The 25,627-nt window shown below is 38.6% G+C and overlaps 2 protein-coding genes across 11 annotated transcripts in view; one reads left to right on the plus strand and one right to left on the minus strand.

The window, feature by feature from the left end:
* Positions 1 to 3,553: 3,553 nt before the first annotated feature.
* Positions 3,554 to 22,336, minus strand: Rrp42 (exosome complex component Rrp42). Its single transcript, XM_083138490.1, has 6 exons — positions 22,097 to 22,336; positions 18,122 to 18,318; positions 17,267 to 17,432; positions 16,865 to 17,059; positions 12,383 to 12,538; positions 3,554 to 4,061 (listed from the first exon to the last, which is right to left on the minus strand). The coding sequence occupies exons 1-6, from the start codon at positions 22,151 to 22,153 to the stop codon at positions 3,957 to 3,959; spliced, it is 876 nt and encodes a 291-aa protein (XP_082994616.1). The 5' UTR covers positions 22,154 to 22,336; the 3' UTR covers positions 3,554 to 3,956.
* A 690-nt stretch (positions 22,337 to 23,026) lies between these two features.
* Positions 23,027 to 25,627, plus strand: part of Pabp2 (poly(A) binding protein nuclear 1) — a 57,650-nt gene continuing 55,049 nt past the window's right edge. For 9 of the 10 annotated variants that reach the window (XM_083138975.1, XM_083138976.1, XM_083138969.1 and 6 more), the window contains exons 1-2: positions 23,027 to 23,148; positions 25,142 to 25,281. In XM_083138975.1, coding sequence (XP_082995101.1) covers positions 25,147 to 25,281 — 135 coding nt within the window. In that variant the 5' untranslated portion in view covers positions 23,027 to 23,148; positions 25,142 to 25,146. Of the gene's footprint in view, positions 23,149 to 23,195; positions 23,343 to 25,141; positions 25,282 to 25,627 lie in introns of those variants that run through there. The other variant, XM_083138970.1, reaches the window with a different exon arrangement.

Consider the following 25,627-nt stretch of genomic DNA (forward strand, 5'->3'; position numbering starts at 1 on the left):
CTGTGCAGGATGGGGAGGAGGGAGTGGAGGGTATGTCTGATTTTCGTAAAATGGGGGTGGTATTGGGTGATCAGGGTTGGGGGGTTGGTTTTGGGTTGTTTGGTGCGGTTGTGGGAGTTGGCTCTAGTGATTTGTTTGTTGATGAGGGTGGAGGGGTAGCCACGGTTGGTTAGGGCTTGGTGCAGGCGTAGGTTGTAGTTTTGACAGGATGAGGGGGATGAGTTGAGGCGCTGGCCTCTGAGGGCAAGGGAAAATGGGATGGCTTTTTTGGTGTGGTAGGGGTGGGAGCTGGAGTAGTGGAGATACTGGAGGTGGTTGGACGGTTTAATGTGTATGGAAGTTTCCAAGTGGTCTCCCGCAATGTGGATGTCCACATCTAGGTTGTCTTTGGAGTGGAACCAGGTGAATCTGTCCTTCATGATGATCATGAAATTCGTCAATTGTTCTACCAATAACACACTTGTCAAATTCGTCCACATCACTTTAAATTTCTTTCTTCTGGGTGGTTTGCTAGTTGTTACAAATCTCTTTCCAGTTACTTTGTTGCGATCATTTTCGTTTTAGATGCATTTCGAAGTACTTAATGACACGTCAGTAGCAGCAGAAATATGCTTTTGCACACTTGTTTAACATTCAATGCAAGAGCACTGTCAGCTTCTTTCTTCATAAACCTACACGTTGAGATAATTTCTCTACTCTGACTGTGAATCACTTTGCATTCTCCAATATTTTTTCCAGTTTTCACCCCAGCTTCCGTTGAATAAAAACACACTGCAACACAGGTCAACAATCTCCTCACAAGTGATAACAGGATCTGCCCCCCCTCCCTGCCTGGAGAGGAAGAGGGGGGAGGGAGGGAGGATGCCTCTTTCGCCGAGGGGTCTTAATCAACGGGGATTTCACTGACAAGAAGAATCCTCTGTCATTCTTTTCCTTGAATTATCACCTTCTCAAATTGTCACTTTAAAAAAAAGAAACTAAATGCAAGTACCGAACACCCCTAGCAATAAGCTCTGAAGTCAGATTATGGATGTAGGTAATTGTTAAAGCAGTTAGCAACTCTGCTCTCAGTGGAACTCTCGCATCGTCTCGCTGACGGCAGGCTTCTGCGCAGCTGAATGTCAGAGCTAAAGCTAAACTGAATGGCCTGTACGACTCAAGAATGCGTGGGAGGGGAAGTGAAGTGCATTCAGGGGAAAATGCAGATGCAGTTACCAGAGGTGCACACTGATTTGCTCTGCCCATTCACTTTCTCCCCTTTTATAGTGCTTTTGTTGGTGCAAATAAGTAACTCAATATATAGAGGGCGTCACTTTAATGGCACCCATGGACCACAGAAACTTAGAGGACATCAAAACAAAGAACTTCTTTCAGTAACACTTTTCTCGTTGGTGTGTTTCGGCGCTATAATTATTAAATTAAAAAAAAAAAAATTCATACCTGAATCCCATCAACCCAACACATTTGATCACATTTGTGACATCATATACTGTCATGAAGCTGTGCGTGCCAGGGTTGCAAGGAACACACATATTCTATGAAAAATGAATAGGCTAGAACCAGCCTCATTATGTACTGTAAAACAAAGCGAAGGAATGCGTTCAGTAACCCAACAGAAAGTGAACAGATAAGAAAAATCACGAATGGAACAAAATGTGTCTGACAAAACCTACGTATTTTCGGACGTCTAATTCGAATCTGCAATAAAAAAATAAGGGTTCCCTTTTAACATTTCAAGGTTTTTTTATACAGTGCCTTATGGTAGAGTTGGCCATAGAGTAACAGCAAGCACGCCAGGTGGTGAGACCACATCGGCCGGCATTTAGACCCACAGCTATATGCTGAACTTTGCACTGGATGCATCAGTGCTTCAGTGTCCAGTTTGCACGGTGTTAACAATTTTCTCAGATTTTAGTTTAGTTTACGTATTACTGGTTCTTTTCTGCAGTCCAATAATGTCGCACTATACATGCAATGTAAAACAACAGATTTTTATGTTCAACTCTTACCATTACAAATTATTGTAGAGAAGTTAAAAGGCATTTTGAGATAGTGTTCGAAAACTTGTGAACAAATTTAGGAAAACAGGGTCTCTTCTTGATAAGAAGCGAAAGGTGAAACAGTGTGTGTGTACTGATGAAAAACTAGATGACGTTTGAACACTTCCTTAAAAATGCCACACACATGAGAAAGTAGGACATTTCCAACACCTCTTGTAACAAGGTACGTAAAAAAAAAAAGATTAAAAAAAAATAAAGTGCTCCCCTGTGCTTAGCACCATGCCATGAAGGCATGTAGGGGTAACGCCCCACACTTTCTTGATCCGGTCACGATGTGATCAGCATCACGCACCTAACCACCTTTACCCCCCAGGTACCCATGTCATTCGATGTTGGGTGAGCCGCTTCCGTTAGAAAAGTTCCCCAATTTGAACCAGCCGGTTATCAAACCCGGAACCTTTAGCATGGTAGTCAAGATGCGTTACCGACTGAGCCACCATGGCCACATAACAAGGTACGTGTTCATTTTAATTGTAACTGTGAATGCAATTGTACGATCTTATTTCATTACATAGCTAGCGGTTCCAGTTACTTGGATTTTCGATCCAGTTTGCCACCAGACGCGCTCTCGCTGCCCTCCATGGCCAACTCCACCATCATGAAAGGCACTCTATAATTTCTATTTATGTACTGAAGACACTCAGCATTGCCTAATTCAGTTATTCTTTACTCTTTTGGACTTTATCTCAACCGAAAAAACTTTTATTAGAGAAAATAATGTTCATACAATTTAGTGTTGTTCACTAATTGCATGGTAAAACTGAAACATCCAGCTGAGAAATTCTTTGCACAATATCAACAATCCTATCAGGCAAATCAGATGCTCTTGCACATTCTTGTTCTCATAAAGTGGCACATTTTATAAGGTTAGACAGTTTAAAAACATGTCACTTTATCTGAATAGCAGTGTACAAGTCTAAGCTTATAACAGTTAGATGTACAACCCAACATGAACCAACTCTAACTGCTTACAATTGCATAAAAATTAACATGTATAAAACACAGTTCGTTAAAAAAACTCACACAACAAATAAAAAATAATAAACTCCTAATCCAGTAATGAAAATATGTTAACATTTGTTTCACCTGCTCTCCTCATCTAATGTCTCACACTGGATATTCAGGAATGATCAGCTTTTCTTTATTTTTGTTGGCATATTCTTTTTATTTAATGGAGTAATGAATGTAGATTCTTATATGTTAGATATCAGCACATCCTGCACATTTTTATTACAGGAGACAATATTTCTGCTGTTCAAATCCACGTGATAACACTTCAAATATTAATAATATTCACTTGTTGGAATAAACAAATGTTTATTTGCGAAGTCATTTCTATTTCTGTACATTTTCCCTTTACAATGCAATTTAACAGGAAGTGGAATATAATACATCTTATTTTGCAAGTTTTTTCTTGTTTAATCCAGGTTTATTTTTTACATAGCTTATTGAAACCAGCCACATATACAAATGACAACTACTTAAATTTTATAAAATATAATTCCTTCTCTGGTTTTAATACTGAATGTTACCTTGTTTTTACAAAATTCTTTCCATGCCGGTATGTAGAAATAACTGTATGCAATACACTTCCAGTTCAAAAGCAACAAAAACATTATGTTACTTATATGCACTGCTTTGTGTAACATAATGGTAATCCAACTAGTCAATGCTATTTAGTCAGATTCCTTGCATGTTATGACATTATTCTATGATGCAAAATGTAACTTCTGAACAAAGTAAAAAAATAGCTCCAAAATATAAGCAATAAAATCTTCTCCGTTCCTAACATTTAAACCTTAATAATACACAACATATTCACACTCACAGACATCCATTCAGTTGACAACATATCTACATATCATCCAATCACTAATACAGGGAATCCATATTTCTTCATTTCAAAAAACCGTATCTTTTTCGATTCAATCCCATCTTTTCCTCTTCTTCCAAAGTTGTGTTAAGGCTGTTGCTAAGCTCTATTCCAACATCTTTTCCCATCTGTGGGAGAGAAAAAATTAAGGTTGTTTTTGGATGTTCAAGGAACACACACAGTATATTACATGCTATGGACGGAACACATCAATCTACTTCATTTTATAATTGTCAATTTGCTAATAAACTTTGCAGGCAAGTACCCCACCACTTGCTACACAAATTTCCCAGTAGTTAAAGCAAAGATCTATGTCTGCAATGGTGGAGGATGCAAAATGTTGCCCAGGCAGCAAAGCACCATGAGTGGATGTGCATTTGAAGTATGGTCGATACCAATGGCATATTCTCCCATGTTGCTGTGTTTACTGCTGGTAAACCAACTTTTCTCACATATGTAAATTGCTGGAAATTTGTGAAGATGATGATGAATGATGAAGACATACAGGCACAACACATGAGCCCCACAGAGGTTTATAATGGCTCCGAGTCCAAATACCTTTCTAGTTTGCATAATGCAGTCCAAGGTGTATTCCATGGAAGAGGTGCACAAAAGGAGTATTAACGCTTCTCAAAAAAATCAACTGGGTGGTTCTGCACCTATATATATTGTTGAATATTGTATATAGTATTGATTTCCGTTCCTCATTTGTTTCTATTTTACTCCCGCTGGGAGCTTCTTGCAAGAACGCAGAATTCTGGGAGCGTGATATTCTAACACAGCGGCATGGTGCATGTCGTCTCGCGGCAGCGAGAAGAACATTTTTCAGCTAGCCTTATCGGATGTGGGCTTTCGTGTATCTTATCAGCGTGCAAACGTATCTAATTACTGTATAATGCTAAGTGAATTAAAGGACTTGTTTGATATGCAAATTTGTTGCTGTATCCGTTGTTCCAGCCCTATGGTAAGGTATTCAATATGGCATCATCCCCAGAGGTGCTAGTTTCTTTCATGGTGTTACCTGGAAGGAATCTACAGACATACATAAATGACAAAATTGGGCATGTACTGTACAAGTAAAACCAACTTTAGCTGTATCGAATGTGAAAAAAGTGCAGTATCAGGGACAAAAAAGGGGTGGAAGTACATATAGTTAGAGATATGTAAATGTTGCAATAAATAAGTGTATTCTGGTGTTCATTACACTTATATTTTACTAATGAATATTATCTATACTAGAAATGTTCACACATCAGCATCCCATAAAAAGCTGATTTAACTTTGTCATTAGAAAGCAAGAAAACTGTGACCAATTCAATACTTCTATGATTAGAAGCAGCTAGTGGGCTTAGGAGGTGCAAAATTATGCAGGGTATGGTCAAGATGCAGCTCCGGGCCTTCAAGGGAAAAAAACTGCTTTGAAAAGTACCACATAAAGAAAAAATTAGCTACTTCGGATCTGATGAAGAAATATGTATAACTAACCACCTCTTTTAGCTTGGCGAAAAGTTATAACTGAAACTGTGGAGGGATTGGGGTGGGGTCTTGGTGTTGTAAGCTCCGGTTCTTTACGCATATAAATCCCCGCCTGCGTATGATGAAAATAATCTCTAAATAAACAAATAAAAACCTCAGTGTTGCTTCCTCCAGCAACACAATAAATTATTTTGACTTTTTAATTAGGTCTATATTGAAATTCCAGAAGTGTCTCTATATTTCATTACAATTTTTATATTTACATTCTGCATACCTGTCATTTTCAAATATCTACATGGTATACAAAATAACAACTTTGTCTTTGTTCTACTAATAAATACAAATAAGAAGCAATCACAATAACCACTACAATACCGAGGTATATTAATTTTGATGTAACAGTTATGTGGGTTTGGAAAAGCAAAGAACTATTTAATTGACAATGGGTGGCTAATTCTATTTAGAAATCCAAGTTCCACACATAAATTTTGCCTATCAGTTACGTAATCATGCGAATTTTCTTGTGATTAATTTACGTAGAATTAAAAGAAGGAGGGGTTGAAAGGAAAGCTTTGTTTTGAGGGTGTCTGAGAACTAATCAATGACGATAGGAATGGTTTAAACTTTAGAAGCATCAGAGGTTTAGCAGAAAAGATCAACAGAATCTGTAGATGCAGATGAAGTGAAGAAGAAAAAGTATGTCACGAAGTATCCATAAGATAATTTTGTTTACTTGTTTTCAGATAGGCTAATCGGGACTAATCCTACAGTTTAAAGTGGAGTCCGAACCAGTGTGCATTGTGCTTCCACCAGGGAGGGGGCAGTAGAAACCAGAACCTCTTCATTATAAGGCGACAACGTTACGCCATTGGAGAAAAAATGTACAGAAAAAACTCACAGGCAACGTGTCATATTATCACCATAGAAGATGCGTTCATTTAAGAGGGTGTATTGCCAGAAACAAATATTTGAGACTTTCGGAAAACAACGTTATTGTTCACGGAGTTAGCTGCCTTGATTCAAGAATGAAAGAATGTGAAATTGAAACTACCACCTCAACTTTCGAAGCGGTATGAACTAATGAAACTCCAATTTTGAAAAAGTAAGTTGTTGCTGATTCGACTGATTTATTCTATGTGAAGTCACTTTTCTGCTTATTTTAGCTAATGCCGACAATGAGGTTCAATGGTAATTAGATGAAAGTGGGAAGGGGGTAAATAAATACACGCAGACATTGAAAATACAACCCCCCGAAATTATTATTTTGACTGTGGTTCCAGGTGCCAGAGACTCCTTCACCCGCAAGATTAAAGTTTCCAGGGTATACTACGCAGGATGGAGGTTGACATTTGAGCGCTTTCGAAAAGTTTGCGCCATACAACCAAAGTCATTTGTGAAAAATAGATGAATTACCGGGTATTGTGATCAACATTCTACAAAATCTAAACTATTTGTTACCTCAGTGCATGTGTTAATCTAACCATACGTCACTTCTCCCGCATGAGTAATGAAGACTTGCTTCAGAAAATGAATAACAACTTAGCTAACAGATTTTTCAATGTTATTTGATTATTACTTTTGGGCGATATTTTGTGAAAATAGCCTTTCGTAAGCCTGGGGATACTTTATGCAGAATGAACAAAGAATTTGTTTTTCCGTGTGTGTGTTTACATTCCCAATAAGGCATTTATTTTAATCCAAATATCCAGAGGCGGCAGTTAGGAGGGGGGAGTTCCCACTGCTATATATTATCACTTGTTGCACCCGCACTATGGTCTCTTAATGCTAAGACTTTTCTACCAAAAAAATAAACTGTGCTTGCCCCCAAGTTTTGGCACCCGATAGTCTTTACTGCAAACATTCAGATACATTTGTCAGTTGTAATAACCTTGTAAGCCAAGATAAGTGATCATTAACCCCCAAGTTTGTCAAAAACTGATATGATGATAATAATATATCATCAGGAACATTTAAATTACGAAAAAGTAATTTAATCCTTCACCATTGTATACCTTCTATTACTGTACCCTAACATATAAAGTGGAGTAGGTATGTGCCTTGTATTTTTGCACTTGAAGGACAAAATGTGATGCAACCAATTCACATTTATTTCACTATATTGACATGAAGGAAAGAATGTGATTAGAATGTATGGCTGTGCACACACAAATACTTCCTTGAAATAATTGTGTCCATCGGAGACAAAGAAGTGGAATAAGATACGAAAATAAGTTAGAAAAGAAAGAGGAAAGACACCAAACATACAAAAAAAACAACATATGTGATGTGTATGTGAATGGCAGTTAAGAGAAACATTTGAAGAATGGAACAAGAGAAAGGGAGAAAGAGATAACAAGCTGAGAAAGAAAGATATAAGAAAGCATTAGGGAGTTAAAAGGGAAAAGAAGTGAAGGGAAATCGGGTGTATAAGAGAGAAGGGGATACATATGCATGTATGTCATACATATATGTGTCTTACATATGTGTGTGTGTATATATATATATATATGATAAAAGCAAGGAGGGCCAAAAGGGCTAAGTAAAAATCAAAGAAGGTAAAAGGAAACACTCACCGGAGAGTAGAAAAAAATCAAAATTTTCGCTAATTTCATAGCATCATCGGTGTGAGGAGAAATAGAAGTTGGGGCACTGCAGAGTTGCCAGGTCACCATTGAAGAAGAAGCGGTGCATAGAATGAAAAAAACACTGTTTCGTCACCAGGCTCGTCATAAACTGTGAGTGTGTGGGATGAGCTGGGAGGGAGGGTGGGAGGGAGGGATGGGCATTACTGGGTGGCCTTGTTCAAGCCAGGTGGAGTGGTTGCACTCATGGCCAATATATATCCACGGTTAACCAGGGCCTGGTGTAGGCGGAGGTTATAATTCTGGCGGGAGGTGGGTGAAGTGTTCAAGCGCTGTCCCCTGAGGGCCAGAGAGAATGGAATGGCTTTTTTGGTGTGGAACGGGTGGGAGCTGGAGAAGTGTAGGTATTGCATGTGGTTGGTGGGTTTTATGTGGATGGAGGTAGTCAGGTGTCCTCCCTCGATGTGCACGTCCACATCCAGGAAGGTGATCTGGTTGGGGGAGTGTGTCCAGGTGAATTTTGGGGAACGGAAGTGGTTAAGTTGGTCCAGGAAGGCTGACAAGGATGGTTCTCCATGTGTCCAGAGCATGAAGATGTCGTCGATGAAGCGAAGCCAGAGGAGGGGTTGGAGGGGTGGGGTAGCCAAAAACTCTTGCTCAAGTTTGCCCATGAAGAGGTTTGCATAGGATGGGGTCATTCTGGTACCCATGGCTGTACCTCGGATCTGTAGGAAATTTTGGTTTTCAAAGATGAAGTTGTTACAAGTGAGGACAAGGTGGGCTAGGTGGGTCAGGAAGTTGGTGCTGGGGTTGTGAGGTTTGGGTCTGCTATTGAGATAGAATTCTATGGAGCGGAGGCCATGGGAGTGAGGTATATTGGTGTAGAGGGAAGTAATATCGATGGTGGCAAGGATGGTATTTGGGGGCAATGGTGGAAGGGTGCTGATTTTCTGGAGGAAGTGGTTGGTGTCACGGAGGTAGGAGGGCAGAGCTTTCACAAGAGGCTGGAGATGGGAGTCAACAAAGGCTGAGATTCTTTCTGTGGGTGAGTTATAACTGGACACAATGGGTCTACCGGGGTTGCCAGGTTTGTGGATTTTGGGCAAAAGATAGAAGGTGGGGGTGCGGGGATTGTTGGGTATTAACATGGCGGTGGTACGAGCTGTTAGGCCTTCAGGGGGGCCGCGGGTGTGGATGAAGTCCTGGATTTTGTTGAGGTGTTCGGCGGATAGGTCAACTGTGGTGGGTTTGTAGGTGGAGGGCTCAGCCAGCTGGCGGTTGGCTTCCGCCAGATAGTCTTGAGAGTTCAAGACCACCGTGGTGGACCCTTTGTCAGCTGGGAGGATTTTGATGTTGACAAAGGGTCCACCACTACCACCAAGAAACCTGCTGCCACCAACCCACCGGCACTCATCACCCAATATCATCCCCACCTCAACAAACTCAGGCACACACTGCACTCTCTTCTCCCAATTCTCCACAGTGATCCTGAAACCAAAAGCATATTTCCTGATAAACCAAGGGTGGTTTTCAAACGCTCCCCCAACCTCCAAAACATCCTGGTCCACAACACTCCTTCACCACACATCCAACACCCCCCTGCCCATAAATGCAACCGCCCCAGGTGCAAGACCTGCCCCATCCTCATCACTTCTCACACCCTCCAGGTGCACACGGCCACTGGCAAATTTACCCTTCATCCAAAAGGGACCTGCCATGCCTCAAACCTTATCTACATCCTCACCTGCAACATCTGTGGTGATTTTTACCTGGGGGAAACATCAACAGCCCTCAACCTCCGCATCAATAACCACCGCTCCTCCACCCACAACCTGGACTTCACTGTCGCCGTCCACACCAACCACCACAACATCAGTTTCAACGACTGCTTCCGGGTAGCGATCATCCATCTCCTACCCAAACCAGCCAACACCTCTGTTCGCAAAAGATGGGAAAGGGCCTATATATCAGCCATGAGTGCAACCACTCCACCTGGCCTGAACAAGGCCACCCAGTAATGCCCATCCCTCACTCACCTTCCCCCCCACCAAACCATCCCGTCCCTCCCGCCCTCCCAACTCTTCCTACACACTCACAGTTTACGACGAGCCTGGTGACGAAACAGTGTTTTTTTCGTTCTACGCACCGCTTCTTCTTCGATGGGGACCTGGCAACTCTGCAGTGACCCGACTTCCGGTTCCGTCTATTTCTTCTCACACCGATGATGTTATGAAATTAGCGAAAATTTTGAATTTTCCTACTGTCCGGTGAGTGTTTCCTTTTACCTTCTTTGATTTATATATATATATATATATATTTATATATATATATGCCCTTACATTTATACCTGCCCACCCTAATCTATCAATATACAGCTTCTGCCCACCAGGTCGAAAATTGGTATAATCAATTTACAAGACTTCTCAATTTAATGAACACTGAAATCATTAAAAATTCCCACGAATGACCTCAACATGACCCATCACATCGGTAACGCTGGTTGCCGTGTCAAAAGAATCACACCGATTAAACCTAATCAGACCAATAGAATCTTGACATAAAAATATCCTAAAAGGTTATGTTCACCACTCTAGAGCTCAAGAAGTATAAAAGCTGCAGCAGAAATGAATTTATGCTTTGTAAAAAATTCCCACTGTCACCTGTGCACCCTGTACATTGAAATTAACCCCTCTCTATTGACTTATTAACGTGCCGGAAAAGATAAACTTAATTCGAATTCTTTCCCAGATAAAGAATACGTTATGGTAACTTTAATTTACAACTTCTTGAGTTATTAATCATACACGAGTGACCAGTAAGAAGTGAACCCCCCCCCCCCCCCTGTAAGAGATCACTGACATTAGTACACACATGGTTACGTTACATGAATTGAGAAACCTGCAACTTAATAATATCGACACTAGAAAATTGATTCATGTGCTTTTATTAACTTGAACAACTGCAAAAATAAAATCTGCTGAATTTTACTTTGAACTACAACGATCAGAAAACATATTATTTTGTGCAAACAATATTTTGCACCTAACCATCATGCTGGACAATAGCGTAGTCGTACATGAAATGTCAGCTGATATGGCTGTTATCCTTTTACATTACAACCGATCACACAGAGCTCGTCGACACCGTCTATTATTACGTGTGATAATATTCTGGAGAATTATCAGCTTAGATTGTTTTAACCTTGCTAGACAAATACAATTTTATACCATTTCAAATATTTAAATACGAACAATAGAACTTGTCAGTTTAAGTTTTAGCTACATCAATTTTCAACAGCTGACGGGCGTGAAAATACGTCATAAAATCTCTCATTCATTATATGTTAAGTTCTGACAAAAATAACACAGAAAGTAATGAGTATATTGAGCACGAGAAATTGAAGATTATTTACAGTAATTATTATCTACATAGTCTTGGGTAGCGAGATTTCCTCGTCAAGATGGCTACCCCTAGCTTGCGCTTCCCGCCCAAATTAACGAAGTATTAAGTTCCGTATTATGGCCATAATATTCGCACACAAGAGCTAGCTTAAATACGTATGAAGCAGATGAGTTTCATGAATCCCAAGTTAGATTTGGGTTATCCGTTAGCACTTAGTTAGATAAAGTTTCGTACTTACAATAATTCCGGGTCCTTCGATCTATGAACACTGAGCGAGAAATAAAATTCAAATATCGGTCCACACCTTCACTTGTGCACCAATATTTCTTGTGACGAAGGTAATCCTATTCTTCGTGAATCATTGGCATCATTTAACTTGGATGGATAACCTATCGATGGTCTGATATCCGTTGACATCTCGAGCATGAATTGCAGCCAACTTCCGTGTCTACCATTCCCTTTCAGCCGAACTCCTGAATCGCTCTTCCGCAACCCGTTCATCACTTTAGGATTCCATCCTGCGATTTCCTGCAAGAAGTCCAATCCTCAGCGCAGAGCTGCTTTCACTTCCAACGTATGTCCATAAATGATCAATAACCCATTGTTTGATCTTTGTTTTGCACAAATTCACCAAATCGCATAAAAGGAAGAAGCATTTTCTTTCTAGATCCCGTTTGGAAATCAAGATTAGCTATTGTCATTGAACTGTTCAAAAGAACTGCTTCTCTTATCGTGCTGCACACTGTTGCCATCAGATATACAGATTTTGTTTTGTGAGTCCTCAAGATTATTAACATGTGCGAAGCAACAGTCGTGGCAAATTATCAATAATCATTATCAATCATAGAGGGAAAGAACATGAATACATATGAATATGATATGACTCGCATAACGATACCCGTTATAACCGTCCCTGTGCAGTATAAATGGTCAATGAAAAAAAGAGTACAAATAGGCACATTTATAAATACAAATCTCATGTAACTTACCCTAAGTGCATCTGCGAGTGTTTCTGGATGCAAGCTCCCTACTCCTGTCTTGAATGTAGATGTTACTTGCCCAGATTCTGTCACAGCCACCACAATTCCTGACTTGCTACAAGTTTCTTCCTCTGCTGTTGGATCCACCACACAGTGCTCTCCTATCTGTGGGTAGTGTATATGATATAAGTGATTTCAGCAAACAACCTTCCGAGTGAAATCGATGCACATGAATTGTTTCATCCTTTTAGAACTTCCTCCAAAACAGTCAAGAGAACTTGGATATATTATTTGCATTAGACAAAAATGATGGATTGGTAAAAACTGAAAATAATTTTGATACAATAATTCTGTCGAGCATCTAGAGCCAAATTCTCCCCTTTTATTATGTACACTTCTGTTCCCAAAAAGTGGCACACTCGTTTGAGTTGAAGTCCAGCTTCATGTCTGGAAGTACAGCTGAAGTAAGTGTTCTGAAAGCACTGTACTTTCGACACGAAGCTGGACTTCAACTCAAACGAGTGTGCAACTTTTTGTGAACAGAAGTGTACAATATTTTTTTAAATTGCACATTGTTCTTGTAAAATAAATTCATACATGCACAGTTGTATTTTAAAAACAGCGAAATACATCAGTTTGTTCACACACATTGACAATGTAACAAATATCATGAAAATTATGCAGAATTTGCATTATTTTTGCAACAACATTGTGAGAAGAAACAAATTTTGTGATTATCTCATGTGAAATTATGAGTATTTCAAAGGAAATGAGGTAGACAGATATGGTACAGTTGCAATGAAAAGCCATCACATTAAAATGTATAATTGTTCTGAACGACTTTGAATTGGCAGCCCTAACCTTAAACAAAATAATATTTAATGGCACAATTTCGAAGGTAACCAACCTGTTGTACTGAAAATACTGGGTATATGTTTAAATCATCTTTCAGCTGTGAAGGGAGAGACGGTAAGAGATTATTTTGTAGCACAATCTTTGGCAACATTCCACTTTAAATTGTCTTTCATTAAACACCATAGATCTGAGAGCATTTTGCCCATCTAGGGTTTGAGTTTTTGCTGTAAGTCCACTTCATGCACAGCTAGGCTAATCGGGACTGAACTACAGTTTAAAGTGGATCTGAAACACTATGTGCCTCCACCAACTATCAAACTCAGCTAAAATTTACACATGTCATGCCTTTGGATCACACATATGCAGACCTGGGCTAAGGAAAATAAAAGTTACTCACAATTTTTTTCGATTTTTGCTATCTGCCATCTTTTTTTCCAGTAGTGATGATGACACCTCTTTCACTTCCTTCTTTATTGATATTTTTTCTTCCCAGAATCAAACACAGGCTGACATAAAATTTTTACACAGTTTGTAATAACAAAATTGAATAGTTTTTGAAAATATTGCATGAATTTACCATATTATTGAATAATTTGAAAGCAAAATAGATTTAAAAAATCGCTACCATGTAAAGCTATGGTTTGCTGTGGTGAACAATAGATGGCTCTGGACTCATTTTCTTATCAGTCTTCTTTATTGTTTCTGAATGTTTTACTGTGGTGAAAATACGTTAATATCTTGATCTCTTTTACAGACTTCAGGCTTTTCATCAAAATTGAGTAAGAAGATGATAAAGTTAAATTTCTGATTGCCATAGAGAAAAATGTATGTGATTGCCTTTTATTGAAGTATAAGAAAGCTAATCTTTTCTTGCCAAATGGCTCTCATATCGAGATCATTTGTATATTAATATACAAGGTGAAGATGATACCACTATGTGTTCAGAAGCCCTTTGTTCATATCTGCAAAGAATGAGTTAGTATCACTACATTCTTTGCAAATCAGCCATGAGTATGTAGTGTTCGTGCGACTTACTCACGTTGAATAAGTTAGTATACAATAAAATGTAGATACTTAAAGGTACTTACGATAGTGAGTATGGATTTTAACCTCACCATAAATTCCTCCAGATTTATTATTGTTGCTGGAATAACAAGGAGTGCACAAATTCAGTTTTCTGCATGGTTGCCAGCAGCAATGGCAGCACCAACCCAGTAGGATATTTAATAATATCATTATTAAAGTCCTTGTCATATCTGACGTGGCTAAGGTGTAGTTACACTGGCCTAGTTTGGTAACCTGATGAAGAGATCAGTGGAATTCTGAAACGTATTTTTCGTTAAAATCCATGCTCACTATCATAAGTACCTTTAAGTATCTACATTTTATTGTATACTAACTCAAGCCATGAGGACACTAGGGATTAAAGTATAGTGTTGTATTCATAAAATGAGCATATGTAGGGGATAAATGTGTTCAAGAAGTAAACATTTTTCATCATCTTCGTACAAATTAACGCCTCTTCACACTTTCCAACTCAGCAACTTGACATAGGTAATGTCTTCTATGTGTACTATGGTAATATACATACAAGACTGTATATATCAGCACCTGTTAATTTTCTCAGAGGTCGTCCTTTCTTTTTTTTATGAAAATGTAAACACATGCTCACCATCGAACAGAGAATGTTCATCATCCAGAGGGTGAACCTCATGAGGGAAAACCTTGCAGATGAGATGTACAGCTAAAAGTAGCAAAGAAAATCTTCATCGGAGGATACTGAACCGCATTTGGTTAGCACAGCATGCTACGAGGGTCACTATTTATATTTTGAGCCTTGGCAACACTGATTGAAGTTAGGTGCGATTTGACGTTTGCACGGAATCGTATGGCATTATTGACCATAACGTACTTCAAATGTTTTGTCAATAGCTTGATTTGTGTTGTTTATGTTGCCTTGGAGATTGCGCGACAACAATAAAATGGAATTAACTCGTGCACATTTTCGTGCGCTGATTTTTTACGATTTTCGACGTGGATTATCAAGACAAGAGTGCATCGATCAACTTACTTCCACATTTGGCGATGAAGCCCCATCCTTTGCCACTGTGAAACGCTGGTATAACGAATTCAATCGTGGCCGTCATTCGCCAAAATCAGTTGTTGTTCAAGAAAACATTGATGCTGTGCAAAACCTAATACTGCAAGATCGTCATGTGACATACTGTGAGATTGAGGCAACCATAGGCATTAGTTTCACCAGCATATATAAAATATTACATGATCATTTAGCTGTGAGAAAGGTATGTTCTCGTTGGATCCCACACAATTTGACAAAAACTCAAAAAGACGCTCACGTCAATTGGTGCAAACAAATTCTCAATAAATACAATCGTGGTGCTTCAAAAGACGTATATAAGATTGTAACAGGTGACGAATCATGGATATATATGCATATGAGCCGGAACGTAAACAGCAGTCGACTTATGGGTGTTTCAAGATGAACCCAATCCAACAAAAGTTGTTCGCGAAGCACATCGAAACAAATGGTTGCCTGTTTTTTCGGGAAAACTGGTCATGTGGCAACTGTGCCTTTAGAGGAACTTAGAACGGTCAACTCTGAATGGTACACAACAATTTGTTTGCCAGAGGTCTTCGGTCAAATACGGAAAACAAACAAACGCCGTCTGATCATTCTTCATCAAGACAATGCCAGCTGTCACACATCTCGTCTAACAACCGACTTTATGAACAGTCAAAAAATCGAATTGATGGGTCATCCGCCGTACAGTCCTGATTTGGCACCCAATGACTTCTTCTTGTTCCCGAATGTCAAGAATAAATTGCGTGGACAATGATTTTCGTCGGCGGAAGACGCCGTTGATGCGTTCAAAAACCATATTATGGAGATGTCTCAAGAAGATTGGAAAAACTGCTTTGACAAATGGTTCGAATGAATGCAAAAGTGTATTGACCATAAAGGAGAATACTTCGAAAAACAATAAAGCAGTTTTCAATGCCAAATTCCTATTTTTTCATTGTTAGGCTCAAAATATAAATAGTGACCCTCGTATGATGCCAGAGATCCCGGATTCGAATTCCAGCCTGGGCATGTGTTCTTTGCAAGGGTTTCTTCATGAATTTAGTCACATCATCACTCAACCTAATCATCACAATTAGCCTGAAGTGGTAGAAAAGTGATGCTAAATTACAAAAATCAATTAAAGGTTCAGTTGTTTGCACTAGCAACAGCCACATTGTCAAGAGTTGCAGGTGCCATGGCAGATGGACACATTGGAAATGAAATGTTATGTTTATTTCTCCTAGATTACCCACACACATTGCAGAGGTTTTCATCATCGGGAGGGGTGAGGTGGGTTTAAAATAAACACCTGTGCCATATAGTGAGGCACTCACTGAGGGAGGAGGGGTACTCTTAATCAGTGGTGCCCTCAAGGGGGTGTTGGTGGGGGTTATAACCCCCCCTTTGGCCCAGTATTCCTAAAAAAAAGTCGAATGTAGGAAAAGATGGCAAAATGAGGGATGACTACCAAAAATAGTGTACGTAACCCCTCCCTTTCGAAAATCCTGGGCATGCCGCTGACTCTAATATACGCTACTATCTCACTCAATTACCTTGCTCAGTGTAACAAGAATAGGAGCTCCTGATACATCAAGTCTATGGCAATCATGTGGATCATCTGACAGCTGCAAATCTACTTGCCCACCATCAACCGTTGCATTCAATATTCGTGGAAGCCTTGTGTTATGCAAGGCAGCCTTCACAGCAATTGACACAGCATCAAAAAGATTCCCACCGCATTCCAGGATCTGTAGCAGAAAAGAAAGATGCAAAGTAGTATTTACGATGGTACTGATATTTAGAAAACTGTGCTGACTGACAGGTCTTTAAATCATAATGAGACTACAACAAAGCTCACGTCGTACACAATGTAACCCTATGATTTTTCTGAGCACTTGTCTCTTGCTTATAACCCTCACATAAGTCGTAAAAGCATGGGAAGAACAGAAACTTACCAGTATGTCAACATACAGGATCCAACACTGCTGGCCTGGCAGTATACAAAGAGGGCGAAGGTCAAATGCTGAAGGGCTTTGATAAGCTCTTGCTAGGCTTCCACTGATTTCTGTTCCCAGTTCTTCCCCTCCTCGACCTTCAAACTCTGGTGTGGCATTTGCAGAACTTTTTCAATGGAAAAAACAAGACAAGTATTGACACAAAAGTAATTTAACAACAATATAATTGACTGAACAGTTCACTAAAATTAGAACCCACATGTAATTCACTTGCAAATGTTGTCTTAAGATTTCTAACACCACCACAGCACGAAATTGTACTAATAACTCATGGTACTGAATTTTGTTTCTTCAAAAATATTCAAATTATATTTCAAGCCTAGCATAATCATAATGCATTTTTTTAATTTTACTAAGTGGGTGACTTGTGTTTATTCCTGGTGAGAGCGAACTAGGGTTAAATTTGCATCAATGTCCCTGCATAAATGGCTTTGAGAATTCTTCAGGTCTGGCCACCTAACCTACTCATTGAACCATATAGGAGCATTTTACAATCAGAACTTGTATCTGCTCTCCCAGCCTTTCATGTGTGTACCCAAGGTAAAAAGGGCATACTGAGCATGGGCTAATTACACTACATCCCTTATGAAAAATCAAGAAATATACGGAGTATTACATCTATAATCATGTCGTGCATTCATGTCATGGTGCAATGAACACAAAACAGCTTTGTTTTTAATTATCAAAATTATAGTTATAAAATACGAATAAGGTGCTTGCATAACAGTACATTTATCCTAAGTCAATAGATTCCTGTACAATTAAAACTTCTCAGAAATAATTTAAGAAACATACCAGTCCACAAAGAATTCAATTTTTCCCTCTCTCGGTCTTTCTGGGTATGGCGTATCTATCTCAGTCTTCACTCCAACCAGAATATCAGTATTAGCTAACCGTAAACGTGCAGATCCACTTGCATGGGTCACCACATCAGTCTCAAGTTCCATTGGACGATACTCATATCGTGTTCTTCCGTCTGACCTAAAATTATCCTGCAATGAGAAAAAAAATACCATGATGTACATTACAGTTGTGAGAAATATTTACATTTTAATACATTACAAGAACAATCCGAAAAGTGAAAGGACAGAATAATGACAAAGACTCTAGGCGTGCTTGCGTTGGTCAGAGGCAAGAAGGTAAAGAAATAACTGTGGAAGCTATGATTTTGTATTTTTGTTATTTAGCATTGGTTTTCTGCCACTTTTGGCTAATTGTGCTGATGAAGATGACTGACGGTTAGAGCAAATTGACGAAGGGACACTCACACAGAACACCCATGCCAAGGTCCGGACTGAAATCCAGGAACCTCAGTGGCAAGATCAAGTCAACCACTTAACATACTTGACCACTAAGTAGAATGTTATTCGAGTATCTTCATACTATGGTAATCATAATTCTGTTGTGTTATCTGTGTGCGTGCATGAATTGTGGAGAAGAAAAAGAGGCCCAAGTACCTTTTTCAATTCCGATGTCATCATGCTACAAATGCAATTCTTACATGGTTCGATTTCGACTTACTTCTGTTAACACATACTGCGGAATTTAAGCGATTACTTAAGATATATATATTATTAACTTACGTTTTGCGAGTATCGAGGTAACTCCTGCGACATTTCGTTCCACCATGTCGTGGATTGACGTGCACCTGTAATGGGTTTTAGATTTTTATTGCTTTTTAACCACACACCTTATACCAATACTATATCCTGTACCTGTGGAGAGTTTGATTTCGTTATGATTTATACATAACCTAAATGTGAGCAGCCTGAGGAAGGGAGCAGTTGCGTCCCGAAATGTCGCAGGAGTTACCTCGATACTCACAAAACATAAGATAATAATATATATATATTAAAGTTGTGAGTAATTCACACAACTCTCATCATGAATTACTTAAGATTTTGCTCAATATATGCTTTTGTGGTTAGGTTAGGCAGGTCAGGTTTAGTTCTCTTAGCATCAAAATAAAGTCCCTAATTGCATCCTACTAAGGTTTCGATTTACTTCTACATTCATTCCCACTCTTCTATGATACTTACAGTCGCTTGTCAACGGAGAATACCTAGGTCCATGGGAAGCACACATGCTTCAAATTTTCAAAATTCTACAATAATTAGTCTTTCTGCTAGGAGAATTTGAAGTAAATCATAAAACATTCGGAACTGTTACGAAAAAAATTTTAACTTGCAAATTCTATATTACAGTAAAATCCTAACTACATATGCACAGTCATCTGCTTCAGATCCCACAAATATGACTCAAGATTAGTTATGCACTCATTTTTCCTGTGTAGGTTGTTCCTTGGGCTGCAGCACAAAGGAAAAATTTAACACAGGCAAGGGTAACAATTCCGATTGTTTTATGATTTCTTTTTTCAAATTCTCCTAGCAGGAAGGCTAATTATTATAGAATATTCGCAATTATTGCCACGCAAAATATGAACCTCCCTTAAAGTAATGAGCACTGTTTAGATTTCGAAAAAAGTTATTTATGTTGAGCAACTTAAAAATAACGTTACGCAAGCATGCGCCCTTCCCATGGACAATGTATTTTCCGTTGACAAGCAACTGTTAAGTATCGTAGACCAGTGGGAATGAATAAAGAAGTAAATCGGTACCTTAGTGGAATGCATTTAGGGACTTTATTTTAATGCTAAGAGAATCAAACCTGGCCTGCCTAACCTAACTACAAAAGCATATGTTGAACAAAAAAATAAGTAATCGCTAAAAGGCTAGATTCTACTTTATGTCCTTATTGCCTTTTGGTGGTAACCTATGGGAGTTAACAACACTGCAGGCTCCTCTTTGTGTCCACGTTGTGAATGTGTGTGCAGCCCAACTAACCATTCATGGGTAGCCCCACGAACCATTCACGATAGCCCCATGCACCATTCATGGGGACGAGGTATGCCTACGAGGTTAGGTTAGGTTCCATTAGCACTCATTTCACTCCTAAACATGTGCCTCATCATCGAAAAATTTTCTCAGTACGTGTTCAATTACGCATATCCAGACAACATCAGTTTTTATCGATTTCCTCCTCCAGGTAATTTTCCATCGCTTTGGGATTTACATTGTTGAATTCCTTATACAATAAGCGGGTCGGGTACCCTATTCTACACCCTCGAATTTTGAATTATTTTTTTTTCATTATGAACATTATTTGATCCTATTTGTGAATAAAAAAAAATTGGAGCGCGGAAAGAAGTATTTACGACAGTACAGCCGTTTAAAGTTGAAATTTTGTCGTTTGAAATGGTTCGCAATTATTTCCAATTTCAAGATCGTGATACTAATACGACACCAAATTTTAACTATCGATCTCAACCTAACTGAACTAACCTATCCACGCGCCAATGGTTCGTGGGGCTAGCGTCAATGTTTCGTGGGGCTAGCGCCAATGGTTCGTGGGGCTAGCGTCAATGGTTCGTGGGGCTAGTGCCAATGGTTCGTGGGGCTAGCGTCAATGGTTCGTGGGGCTAGCGCCAATGGTTCGTGGGGCTAGCGCCAACGGTTCGTGGGGCTAGCGCCAATGGTTCGTGGGGCTAGCGCCAATGGTTCGTGGGCCTAGCGCCAATGGTTCGTGGGCCTAGCGCCAATGGTTCATGGGGCAACAGACCATCTCCCTGGAAGTCAAGTACAATGTCCCGTATGTCTCGTCGAACAAAGTCCTCTATGTCCTTCATCCGTTGAACGTGTGTCAATCTCATATTTAGTCCTTTTGTCTTAATTCAATGTCACACAAATCAATTCCAATGTCTAAAGTCGCACAAAACAATTGCAATGTCTCAAATATCCAATCCGCCAATAAATTACATAAATAATATATTGAAATTGCAAATTATCCCATTGCACAAGTCATTCATAACAAGAAAAAATTGCAAATTATCCCATTGCACAAGTCAAAGATAAGAAGAAAAAGAAAATGTTCAGACGTGCGCCTGTGACATGAATCCAAGATGCGCCATGATCAAATCCCTGCAAAACCGTTTCGACGTTACATAAGGAATCTAAATATTGAAAAACGTAAGTTTCGTAGCATGTAGATCTAAAAAAATTACTTTCCGCGCTATTTAGTAACATCGTTTCTTATGAAGAACTAATTTTCGTAACGAGAATATTTGAAATGTGCGAAAAATCGAGGGTGTAGAAAAGGGTACCCGAGCCCAATAAGCTTTCCAACGATATATGACACGTATTCCTTAGGAAATGGACGTAAAGTAGAATCTTACCCGCTAAAACCCCGCTGTATATGTTAACAGAAGTATATCGAAATATGTTAAAATTGCATTCGTAGCATGATGAAATCGCAATAAAACAAAAGGAACTCAGGCCTAAACTAGCATGACACATGTACACAAACAGAACCTGCATCACCTACTCACATCATATATTTCTTTGCATTATGTAGCTATGTGTAGCGAATTGGAAGAGGCAACAGCTGCACGAAAAATAAGATCTAGCAAGCGGATGCTGGGCCATAGAAGTAAGTTGGACAGGACAGGAGTAATCATGACGGTTTTGCTTATTTATTGTTGGACAACCGAGGTTTCCATATATGTGTTTTACGTCGCATTTTTCTCGACTAAGAATAAATGATCAGGAAACAAACATGCCTTATCCCTGGATTCGGACCTCTACAATAACCATTCTGTCACGGAGGTTGATAATTTAGGTTTGCGATTAAATTAAAAATAATTAAATATATTCACCGAAAAGTAAGAATATGTAGGTTTATTAACACCTGCGATCAGCATAAACAAAATATTACCTCCACTCCATGCAATATGAATGTTTTCTCAGCTTCACTTAGGAGTATTTCCGCCATGGTTTTGTGTGAAATGCCTGGTACCCCAAATTTCGTTCCTTCCGAAAATAACGCAGAACCTGTACGAACGTTATTTCAACATATTACAACACAAAAAGAAATATTGGTTTCCTTTCTGTTAAAAATAAATTACTTCCAATGAAAATTGCGTTAGCACTGGAGCTCCTGGATATGTGTAAACAATTCGATTCTGTTTTGTTTTGATTCACTGTGGCCAGGACGTGCAAAATATTAAAATCCGAACCTTCGGGACAAGAAATATGGATGCTTCGGGATGGGGAATCCAGGCGTTTAGGACTGTTGTCGGGAAATTTTCCCATTGATTTTCATATTCTTACAATGTGCACTGACATTTCCAAGACGTTTCAGACAATTATAGTGCAGAAATGCAGATATATCGAGAACTAACCCCTTCCAAACATGCTAATTTGGAATTTACCAATTTGCTCGGGATCCCGAAAAGTCGGCAAAGAATTTCCCAAAGTCACGGTCGGGATCGAGAATGGAAAGTTTTTTGGCCGAGTCTGCTGCCACGCACGTGTCAGCAGTAAGAATAAGCGTCAAATTTGCTCCTGCCACGTAATTAGTCTGCTAAGAGGATGTTACAAATCTTAGAACAGATTAAGACGAGAGAAATGCTAGTGGGAATGAATGTACAGGTAATTTAAAACCTTTTTCTTTAGAAAGCATTTAGCGATATTATTTTAATGCTAACAGAACCTAACCTAACTACGAGAGCATTTAGGTTTATTATTAGAAGAATGCTGAGGGACCTAATCTTAAAACATTAAGTTTTTTCTCGATGCCGCACAACCTGTTCCTAGGTTAACACTCATTTGGAAAAATCTCATACTTTACGTAAGGAAACTGGTACACAAGTTTAACATAAAGTATTATTTTTCCTGTAGAGTTTCTAGCACTGAGAACCTCCGAAGAAAGAAGAAAAACGATTTTGTATGTTGAGAAGGGTATCGTAGGTGGGAATTGCGATATTTGTAAGTAATTAAAAGAAAATCCAGCAACATCCATAGTTTTGTTATGGTATTTTTATCTCACTACACTGAATTGAGTGCATTTTTCATTTATATAATATTAAATTGATTAAATGAGAACTACTTTTGTCAGATGAAGTTGCCAATTAACAAAGGATATTTTCCGGTTCCAGTCCACAGTAGATATTTATTTTAAGGTGCATATGTTTCTATAATATTCTTTGAAATATTGCGCTAAACAAATTAAGAGTTGCATTTTTTGGTGTTATATTTCTATGGTAATAAATGTATTTGGTCGCTAGTGTTTACCACATACTCCTTTTAAGTTACAACGTGCATATTCGAAGGTTTCTGGCAAAGCCATTGCGTCAAAAGTATTTTGTTTTGTGGAATGGCTTGTTTTGTTTAGTAATGATATAAAAATTTTCAATCAGATAATTGCGATAAGTAAGATCCTACAGCGTCTCAAATGTTGCGAACTACATGTTAGTATTTTTCAAATGTCCGTGCGAGATTAATTTTTAAAAAATATATTATCAGTCGCGGCAATGTCATCGATATACAGGTATAAACAGAATCTCTCACTAATTTGAGATACGAGGATCATTGATAAGTTTTTCACATAGCAAACAACTATGCTTGTAGGTGAAATTAATGAATTTTTGAAACTGTTGGTGGAAATATGTTTGATTTTAATGGCCACCACAGTCATGAAATTGTCGCTATTTTATGTCAATATTTTTGGGTATCCAGTACTTGGAATATACAAGGGTAGAGAGAGAGAGAGAGAGAGAGCATTTGTGACGTCAGCCTGAATCCTAGATAGTGCACATCATTTTCCGAAACATTAAACTTTATTGAAAGTACAAGGAAATTCGTTGGTAAGAAACAGTAAGTGTCTAGTTTACGTCCTTTTCGTAAGGAATACGTGTCATATATCGTTGGAAAGGTTATTTTATAAGGAATTCAACAAAGTAAATCTCAAGGCGAGGAAAAATTTCCTGGAGGACAAAATCGAGAAAAACCGATGTTGTCCGGATATGCGTGATTGAACCTACTGAGGACATTTTTCGATGATGAAGCACATATTTAGGGGTGAAATGAGTGCTAATGGAACCTAACCTAACAGGCCTAACCTAACCTCGTAGGCATACCTCGTTCCCATGAATGGTTAGTGACAGAAAGTGTAAAAAGAAAAACTTACTTAACCTACGGATGCCGGAGCGCCGGCTGTCTGCTAGCACGGGCAAGAAGGAGTGCGCAAGAAAGACATAAACGGGTAAGAAGGAGTGGGCAAGAAGGACGTAAACTAGACTCTAGCCCAAGAAACAAAAATCAAAACACTATTCACTTAAAGATGTGTTCTAATTACATCTAAAATAACACAGATGTATATTTTAAATGTGTTAACCCTGATTTCATTTAATTTTTGGAAAGCTTCACATGTATATGATGATTAGAATTCAATTTTTTGGTTTTATACTCTTCCCAAATGTAATCCTTATTATATTTTATAGGAATTCTTAATCAGTAAATTTTAATTATGAGCAATATATGTGCAGTTTATTATAAAATAAGCATTGCACATTTTACACAGTTTTGACTATACTCTTCAGTCTCGGGAGATTTAACAGTGAAGGGTTCACTGTGGATAAATAAATATTGTGAGGATTAATTTTCCTATTAATCGTTAGCTGTCAGCTTTCAGAACTTTGTGAAAAGCATAGTTGAAATGTGAAAGTCTGGTAGTTATGTTAACATAGATGACTTTTTTTTCAAGCTGCAGGCACATTTCAGGCTGAATTGCGAGTAGAAAAAGGGTCCAATATGTTTGGCTAAAATTTACAATGTGGTATATTGCAGAAACTACTTGAATATTAAGTATTGACATGCAAAGTTTTTGAATTGAAGATCTGAAAATGTCAGGAAAAACGTTACCTTGTACTATTTCATAGAAAGGCTAAATGTTAAGTGAATAATAATTGTTGTCTTTCAGGTGATATGGCAGATGTGGACGATTTAGCTTTGACAAATGATGACCATATGGAACAGTTAGATGCCATGGAGAATGGTCAAGATGGTGACACTGTAGAAGGCGACGGAACTGGCACTGGTGGTGCTGCTGTAGAAGATCCTGTAAGTAATATTAATTCACATATTTTCGTGCTTTGCAAACTAGTTTAGAAAATTTTCACACACAAAAAGAAAGAAAATGGTGAGCCAGATTGTTCAAATGAAACTATGACTTAATCATGTAATATTTGTTGAATCCCATGTGATACAAATATGGGTACTAATTTACTACTCCACAAACAGATTTCTTCATTTTTAAATAAGAAACCACAAGTTCCTGTAGCAATTTCTAACATCTGGAAGGTGTTTTCTGTCATGTGGGAATGTATCAGCGGAAATTCATTATTTTTGTTGAAAACTAATTCTCCGACACACAATAGCCTTTGGCGTGTACACCTTCGTAGATTAT

Source organism: Lepisma saccharinum, chromosome 17 (genome assembly GCF_977018435.1).
Source record: "Lepisma saccharinum chromosome 17, izLepSacc3.1, whole genome shotgun sequence".
In the NCBI taxonomy this organism is placed as follows: Eukaryota; Metazoa; Arthropoda; class Insecta; order Zygentoma; family Lepismatidae; genus Lepisma; species Lepisma saccharinum.

What these genes read in the sequence shown, in the direction of transcription:
- Rrp42 (XM_083138490.1), bottom strand. Translation starts at nt 22,153, where the DNA reads ATGGCGGAAATACTCCTAAGTGAAGCTGAGAAAACATTCATATTGCAT. An exon ending in TCATATTGCATGGAGTGGAG is followed by an intron (nt 18,319 to 22,096) that starts GTAATATTTTGT and finishes TTCTCATTGCAG; the next exon opens with GATAATTTTAGGTCAGACGG. An exon ending in ATTGAATTCTTTGTGGACTG is followed by an intron (nt 17,433 to 18,121) that starts GTATGTTTCTTA and finishes CCATTGAAAAAG; the next exon opens with TTCTGCAAATGCCACACCAG.